Raw genomic sequence first — 9,001 nt, 5'->3', positions numbered from 1 at the left:
GATGTGTGTACTACTGTCTCGTTTTTAATGTATCTCTCTCAAACCCTATTCTGTTTAAGTATGGGTGCCATTGTATATTCTCATAATGTAAGCTTATTTTAAGTACAAATGTAAAATATGTTTGTTTATGGTTATTATTTTCACAGCTGCATTGATGTGAAGTGATGCAGTGGACAACTTGTGAGGGTGATACCATCCACATGCACCTTAACTGTGATGCAGAAATACAATAGGATGATCCATCTGTCTACACTTCAAAATCACAACTCAACCTTAAACAACCCATATCTGTTATGGTAAAACAATGTGGCGGTTTTCCAGACAGGGCTTATACTGTTCCCGGGCTAAAATGCATGTTTGAGCTACTGTAATTAAGAAAACACCTTGTACTGACACATCTCAACATATCAGTGCCATTGTTTTGTTTCAAGGTGCACACCAGTCTTGTTTTTGTAAGGTTTGTTTGTAAAAACTAAAATGTCCTAATATAAGTGCCCAGTCCTGGTTTAATCGAAACCATTGGTGACCAAACCTGTGTCTTGAGATCTACTGTCCTGCAGAGTTCAGCTCCAACCCCAATCAAACACACCTGAACCTGCCAATCAAGCATTTCAGGGCAACCTTAAAATTATAGTCAGGTGTGTTTGTTAAAGCTGGGTTAGAACTAAAATATGCAGGAGGGTAGATCTCCAGGAACAGGGTGGGTCACCCCTGATCTAAACAAAGGGTTTCCAAACTGTGTCCTGCAAAGTTTAGCTCTAACCCTAATCAAACACACCTGAAGCAGCCAATTAATGTCCTACTAAGCATACTAGAAACTTACTGGCAGGTGCTCTGATGCAAGTAAAAGCTAAACTCTGCAGGACACCGGCCCTCCAGGACTGATTTTGGGCACCCCTGACTAAGCCCTGTCTGGGAAACTGCACCAATGTGTTAAGCTGGCACCATTGGACATTACTGCTGCTGAGAAACAACCACATTTCTCAGCTCTACACAGGGTTGACATTGGATGCATTATTATTATAAAATGCATTCATGTGCACTTTACCAATACTGTACATACATCAACAGCTTCCAGCTATACACTTGGGATCAGCTCCTGATGCCTCTCATAATGCTGTGTTATAATTTATTGTAGGGTGATCTTGCTAAAATGATATTTTTATAAACCTTTACAATGTCACCAGATGTTACCTGTTGTGAATTATTATTTTATAAACCTTTACAATCTCACTAGTTGTTACATGTTGTGGATATTTATTTTTATAAACCTTTTCAATGTCACCAGATGTTACATGTTGTGAATGGTTATTTTTATAAACCTATACAATGTCACCAGTTGTTACATGTTGTGCATAGTTATTTTTATACACCTTTACAATGTTACCTGTTGTGAATAGTTATTTTTATAAACCTTTACAATGTCACCAGTTGTTACATGTTGTGCATAGTTATTTTTATACACCTTTACAATGTTACCTGTGTGAATAGTTATTTTTATAAACCTTCACAATGTCACCAGATGTTACCTGTTGTGAATAATTATTTTATAAACCTTTACAATCACCAGTTGTCACATGTTGTGCATAGTTATTTTTATAAACCTTTACAATGTCACCAGATGTTACTTGTTGTGAATAGTTATTTTTATACACCTTTACAATGTTACCTGTTGTGAATGGTTATTTTTATAAACCTTTACAATGTCACCAGATGTTACCTGTTGTGAATAGTTATTTTTTTACACCTTTACAATGTTACCTGTTGTGCATAGTTATTTTTATAAACCTTTACAATGTCACCAGATGTTACCTGTTGTGAATAGTTATTTTTATACACATTTATAATGTTACCTGTTGTGAATAGTTATTTTTATAAACCTTTACAATGTCACCAGTTGTTACATGTTGTGCATAGTTATTTTTATACACCTTTACAATGTTACCTGTGTGAATAGTTATTTTTATAAACCTTCACAATGTCACCAGATGTTACCTGTTGTGAATAATTATTTTATAAACCTTTACAATGTCACCAGTTGTTACATGTTGTGCATAGTTATTTTTATAAACCTTTACAATGTCACCAGATGTTACCTGTTGTGAATAGTTATTTTTATACACCTTTACAATGTTACCTGTTGTGAATAGTTATTTTTATAAACCTTCACAATATCACCAGATGTTATCTGTTAGTAGCCATTTCTTATAAAACCACGTGAGCTCTGTAGATTTCTCTTAAATCTTAAAAAGAATTAAGTTTGCAAGTGAATTTCATCTTGGTTTAATACATATTAAACTGTCTGAGGTGCACATTTACTTAAAAAAAAAGACGAAATCACCCTCACTGTGTAACAGTTCACGATTTAAATATTGGTATGCCTCGGTACTTTAATAATTTTAGGATGGTAAATATGTCCATATATGCCGTATATGGCCATATTGTCTACCCACGTTAACAATGACGATGAATGAGACAATATAAGACCATCCGAGCGTCTTATGAAGCGTACAATATTCCAATAGTCCCTAAAGAATATTGTATAGTGTTCGATGCTATACCATCTGGTTTAAAATGTCTGTTTAAAGGATATGTGTATAATGAGAATGTGAGTTTTAAACCTGATATTGCACTTGAAGGAGTGATCATTACTGATAAAAGATGGAATAATTATTTTATTAGGAAGTTACTTACAGAATATAGCCCAATATCTTCTAGAACATTTTGGCATTCTAAATTTGAGTGCATTGAATGGAAATATGCATGGTTGCTGCCGAAAAAATATTGTATAACAAATAAGGTGAGAGAAGTACATTTTAAAATACTTCATTTGGTGTACCCTGTTAAAACACTTTTTCTTAGGTTTAATGATGATGCTGATGTCAGATGTGATTTTTGTGGGACAGAAAAGGAGGATGTTGTACACTTATTTTTCAATTGTATATATAGCAAAATGTTTTGGATAGAATTGGAAGGCCTCCTTTATAAGTGTTTTGGTATTAAAGTTTACCTTTTTGAGAAAGATGTATTTTTTTATTTTAATAGAGAAAAATTGCCACCAAATGAGACTTTTGTTGTTAATCTTTTATTGATTATGGGAAAATACCATATACATAAACAAAAATGGGCTAAAGGAAAACCTAACTTTTTGTTATTTCAGATAGATATGAAACATTATGTAGAGTTACCTCTTGGATTGAAAAATAATAAAGCAAAACGCACTAGGTCCTTATGTGAAGCTTTTATGTTATTTGTATGATGATCTCATGCCCTTATTTTATTTTTATTTTTTTATACTTAATTTGTATGTTTATACTTTTTTATTTGTTTGTTTGTATTGTCTGATTGTAATTTCTATTTTGTATGTTATTATGAGTATTGATGTAATTTCAAGTTAATAAAAAAAAAAAAAGAGCGTCTTATGAAGCTTCCTCCGTGCCCTCAATTTAAAACATTTACGGCAGTAACGTTATTTGTCATTACGCTAAAGTTGAAAGAGAGCTATAAACAATCGTCTTACTATTACTAGCGTCAGTTTAGCGGAAGTCGGACATCTCGCGGGATTCTGTGTGACTTGGACAACTTAAATTTCCGCCCCCTGCTAAAAGTTACGCCGCTTAACGGCACGCCCCTCTCTTGCACTCCGCAGACAGACACTATTGGACTCACGAGCTTCCATACAGTAGTGCAAATTCAGGGCTGCTGGGAGTGAATATTGGTTGTATTCTTGCATATGCTTAATCTTTAGTAAGACACAACGATGTGTTTTAAATCATGTTATTCACGAACTATATATGCTTGCTGCTGTTTTTTAGTGCAAATGTCCTGACTGCACGCGCGTAAGCAAGCTATTTGTTATACTGTAAAATGTAGCAATGTTACAATTATCATCTGGCAAATTATATAGAGCCTACGCATAGAGCAGCTGTCAGACACATTGCATGGATACAAGAGGACATATTTCAGAGGCTTTTCACCGCTGAACATGTATTAATTCCTGAATATTAGCACATTAAAGCCCCAAGAGGGTAAAACTAGTCCAGACAGGACATTTTACTTACAGTCGTGTGAACCGTTCTCACTTTTTTCCAGACTTGCCTTGAATCGAAAGCCCTTCCGATAGTTCATCGTGTTAAGTACATATGGTCTTCCAGAAGATCACAGATTCCCTGTGGGAAAGTTCCCCGGAGTCCTGTGTCTGCTTGGGGATCAAGTCATAACAGATAAACAGGTTGGGCTTCAGAGAATCTGGCACTGTATTAAAGAAGACATTTTGCAACAAGACTTTTTAAAGATGTAAAATAAATCTTTTGTGTCTCCAGAGTAAGCTTAAAATATCATATAGATAATTTATTATATCATGTTAAAATTGCCACTTTGTAGGTGTGAGCAAAAATGTGCCGTTTTGGGTGTCCTTTTAAATGCAAATGAGCTGATATCTGCACTTAATGGCAGTGGCGTGGTTGGATAGTGCAGATTAAGGGGCGGTATTATCCCCTTATGACATCACATTGGGAGCCAAATTTCAATGACCTATTTTTTCAAATACTTGCAGAGAATGGTTACCAAAACTAAGTTATTGTGTTGATCTTTTTAACACTTTCTAGGTTGATAGAAGCACTGGGGACTCAATTATAGCACTTAAACATGGAAAAAAGTCAGACATATGAAATGGGTAAGGAAACTTTATTTTTAATAGTGTGTTATCAGGACCATGAAGAAATTTTGACTTAAATACAAGCCACGTAAACACACCAATCTCAAATTTAGACTATCGTATACAAAAAAATCGTATTATCATCATTACCATAATACACTAATGAATATCATTCTTTTATGGAGTTTTTTTTTAAATAAACCATCAAAAAATGTCATTCCATTGTGATCATTGTAATCAATTTTCAGTAATAAAGTTTATTTAACTAAGTTCTGGAGAGCATTGTCATGTAATCCAATCAATCAGCACAAAGAAGTCCCTCATTTCTGTCCCGTGACAGTTTTCTACATCCCTCATCCACCCCTTTGCCTCAATCCCAGCTGGTATCTGTCTCATTTAATGGGATAGTTCACACAAAAATGAAAATTCTGTCATTATTTTCTCATCCTCATGACTTTTTTCTGATGAACACAAAATAAGATGTTTTGATAAATTATGGTAAGCACACAGCTGATTGTAACCATTGACTTCCATAGTAGAAAAAACAAATATTGCGGAAGTATTTTGATAAATGATGGTAAGCATACAGTTGACTGTACCCATTGAATTCCATCGTATTTATTTTTCCTACTTTGGAAGTCAATGGTTCAGATGTGTGCTTACCATTGTTTATCAAAATATCTTCTTTTGTGTTTATTAGAAAAAACAAATTCATACAGGTTTAGAACAACATAAGGGATGGGGAAATGATTATCAGGAATGAAATAATTTTTGGGTGAACTATCACTTTAAAGAGGGGGAGTCCTCTTGGTTCAGTCAAACATTCCAAACTCTGAGCCCTCTCCTCGATCAAATATGCAAATATACTTTATTATCATATCTGATTACATGTTAATGCAAACTTGTGAATTTATTCAATTGTCTCCACTTGTGAATTTTCATTTGCATTACAATAGGCTACAGATAATTGGGGTTAATAATGTGCTGAAAAGCACATTCAGTACCTGTTAAGTGGTTTAATCTATTCTGCCATTGGATAAAAGCCCATTACTAACAGCATGCACAGCTATAGGAGTTTAAAATGTTTGCAAAACACAACATTGCTCTACTCTTTCATGCCAGATGTGGTCCAGGTGAGAGAGCCCTGCAGAGACGACTAGCGTGTAGTACAGCCTGAGGAAACCATCACACTTTTCCCGGCTATGGCTCAGGCTTCTGTCTGCTCAATGACCTGGCTGTGGCTGCCAAACACCTGATGAGGGCGGATCATTTTTACTTACAGTACTAAAACCTTTTTTTGTACTGTACTTTGTACTTTATCTGTTCATATTACACTAGCATTTAAACCCCAGTCTGTCGCATGCACTATGAACCAATACATTTCACATTTGTAGCATAATTAGAAGGAACTAGTCAAGTTTTTTGTTGTTGTTTAAAACAGGTTGCTTTCTTTGTTGTGTTGCTGAGATGCTGAATAATAGAGAATGTTTATCTGCCTCTTTCCACTAGGGTGACAGCACAGCATTGATTTTTAAGGAGCAGCCAGATGTTTTCACCTTCTCATTGCATTGTGGGAAAAACTTTCCATTGGAAAAGCAGCAGAGTGACCTGGATATCAATGTGCAAGTTGGGATCGAAGACAAAGAGTATCTTTCCAAAGGTATATTTACTTGCAAACAAACACATTCATCACATTCAAGGATTAATCCAGTTCCTTAAAAAAATCCAAATAATTTACTCACCACCATGTCATCCAAAATGTTGATGTCTTTCTTTGTTCAGTCGAGAAGAATTTTTTTTTTTTTGAGAAAAACATTCCAGGATATTTCTCATTTAATGGACCTCTTGACGTGATGATGTATTACGTGAGGTTGCGCTGGCGCGTCACATGACCAGAGGAAGACGAGAAGTTGCCAAAAATGACAATCATTTTGCTAGATAAGACCCCTATGCCTTGTTTGAGAACGTTTAGAGTCCTTTGAAACTGCAATTTGAAACTGCATTAAAACTGTGAAGTGTTGGGGTCCATTAAAGTCCATTAAAATGAGAAAAATCCTGGAATGTTTTCCTCAAAAAACATAATTTCTTCTCGACTGAACAAAGAAAGACATCAACATTTTGGATGACATGGTGGTGAGTAAATTATATGGTTTTTTTTTTTTAAAGAAAATTGACTAATCCTTTAAAGGAATTGTTCACCCAAAAATGAAAATTCTGTCCTTTATTTACTAACCCTCAAGTTGTTACAATCCTGTATAAATTACTTTGTTCTGCTAAACACAAATTGAAGAATGTTTGTAACTATACAGATCAGAGGCACCATTCACTTCCATTGTATCAAAATGTAATCTAAATCAAAATGTAATCATGTAATCAAAATCACTCTACAGTACAGGAACACCTCCCTTGGTTACTGGACATGTTTCATCCAGATCTGGAGTGGCTCCACACTGGGAGAATGAACTTGGAAGACTTGGCCTCACAGATGAAGGTAAACCATATATAATTACCAGTGTACTGTATGATCATAATCAGAGTATAGGTTTATTCAATTAAATCAATGCACAATTGCGCTTTACCAGAGGGATCTTTATGTACTTCAGACAGTCATTAAACAGGGCATTCCTGTAGCCACAGTTATCGGTGGAGGCTATTCCAGGAATATTGATCGCTTGGCACGGAGGCATTCAATAATTCACAGGGCCGCAACCAAGGTGAGGTAGCAGAACTGAATGGTAGTAAAGATGGAGAAATGTTTCTTTTCGGTTTATTTATTGTTATTATCTTTAGCATTCAATTTGTATAAATTGTTGAGTGTATTGTCAAAATACTAATAAAGGGACAAATCTTAAAAAATATATGGTTGGGATGGCACATGATGCTGTGCTGTACAGTGCGTTGACTTTATTATGAAGCACTGTGTGTTATAAAACATACATTTACATTGATTTGGCAAAAGCTTTTATCCAAAGCACCTTTTAGTGCATTACACGGTATACATTTTATCATTATGTGTGTTCCCTTGGATCAAACCTACGACCTTTTTTTCACTTTTATCACCTGAATGTAAACAGCAGTATTGAACCGTCAGGGCTTTTGTGTGCTCATAATGATCCGTGATGAATTCTTCTGTTAGGTTTGGAGAGAAGATGGATTTTAACCCCATGATGGAAATGTACAGAAAAAAGGTGAAGATCTCAGAGCGCTGAGGGATTGTTTATTAACTTACTGCAAATACAATAATTGTTCCAAGGCAGTAGATTTTTTGAATAAAATTTTATATTAAAACAAGCTTTTTTATAAATTTAAATTTGATATGATCAACCCCAGGTTTTACAGACGAGGCTTAAAGCTAGACATGTTTGAGCTTTTTTACTGAAAATAACTTAAAATACGCCAGTGGCGCACTGATTTGTCTCATACCAAGCCCTTAAGGTGACATTGGGGTAATGTTAAAGAGAATGTTAAAGTTTAGTTTCACGTGCTCACGCGATAGTTTCACGTGCGCACGCGAAACTAAACTTTATTTAATTTTTGCTCTGTGTCCCCTTAGGGGCTCCGTAGTCTCAAGATACACACCAGTAAAAACTTTTCCTAAAGCATGTTTAAAAAAGATGCTTAAACATCTTAGGGGTGGTTTCCCGGACTGGGATTAGCTTAAACCAGGACTAGGCCATAGTTTAAAGGGATAGTTGGTGTCAAAAAATATCAAAAAAATGATATTAAACCCATGATTTACTCACCCCCAAGCTGTCCGAGTTGCATATGTCCATCGTTTTTCAGACAAACACATTTTCGGATATTTTAGAAAATGTTTTAGATCTTTTAGTTGATTAAATGTAATGTTACGGGGTCCACCCATAGTCCACGACCTTCAAGTCCAAAAAAAGTGCGTCCATCCTTCACAAATTAAATCCAAATCGCGTCCGCATTCAGGATGAGAGCTTACGCAGCCTACGGAGGTTACTCTGCTGCTGCTCTGTGCCCCCGCCCTCCGAATTCGTCATACGTCACTAAGAAAAGTGCGTACACTACGCTAATACTCTCTCCTGAATACAGAGGAGTCTAAGATGGCGGCGCTACCGGAAGGTATTTATTTTCATTAATAAAGTTTTAAATGTGGATATTTCTACAACAACACCGCGCGGATTACCCTCAGAAGACCTTTGTTTATCATCCTGGAGCCGTTTGGATTTAATTTGTGAAGGATGGACGCACTTTTTTTGGACTTGAAGGTCGTGGACTATGGGTGGACCCCGTAACATTACATTTAATCAACTGAAAGATCTAAAACATTTTCTAAAATATCCGAAAATGTGTTTGTCTGAAAAACGATGGACATAT

At 35.5% G+C, this 9,001-nt stretch overlaps 1 protein-coding gene and 1 long non-coding RNA gene across 2 annotated transcripts; one reads left to right on the top strand and one right to left on the bottom strand.

Moving 5' to 3' along the window:
• Positions 1 to 1,422: 1,422 nt before the first annotated feature.
• Positions 1,423 to 2,217, bottom strand: LOC135770886 (uncharacterized). The gene is made up of 3 exons (XR_012337203.1): positions 1,854 to 2,217; positions 1,605 to 1,720; positions 1,423 to 1,555 (listed from the first exon to the last, which is right to left on the bottom strand). It is a non-coding gene; the product is annotated as an uncharacterized lncRNA (long non-coding RNA).
• A 253-nt stretch (positions 2,218 to 2,470) lies between these two features.
• Positions 2,471 to 8,345, top strand: hdac12 (histone deacetylase 12). The gene is given in 9 exon segments (XM_073815567.1): positions 2,471 to 2,608; positions 4,093 to 4,142; positions 4,144 to 4,256; positions 5,791 to 5,913; positions 6,117 to 6,317; positions 7,048 to 7,089; positions 7,092 to 7,149; positions 7,230 to 7,371; positions 7,794 to 8,345. Coding segments are annotated over 9 exon segments (891 nt in total). The 3' UTR covers positions 7,818 to 8,345.
• The last annotated feature ends 656 nt before the right edge of the window (positions 8,346 to 9,001 follow it).

This window comes from Paramisgurnus dabryanus, chromosome 8 (assembly GCF_030506205.2).
Source record: "Paramisgurnus dabryanus chromosome 8, PD_genome_1.1, whole genome shotgun sequence".
NCBI classification, from domain to species: Eukaryota; Metazoa; Chordata; class Actinopteri; order Cypriniformes; family Cobitidae; genus Paramisgurnus; species Paramisgurnus dabryanus.
The sequence above is the reverse complement of the archived record's forward strand: the minus strand, read 5'-3'. Positions and strand labels throughout refer to the sequence as shown.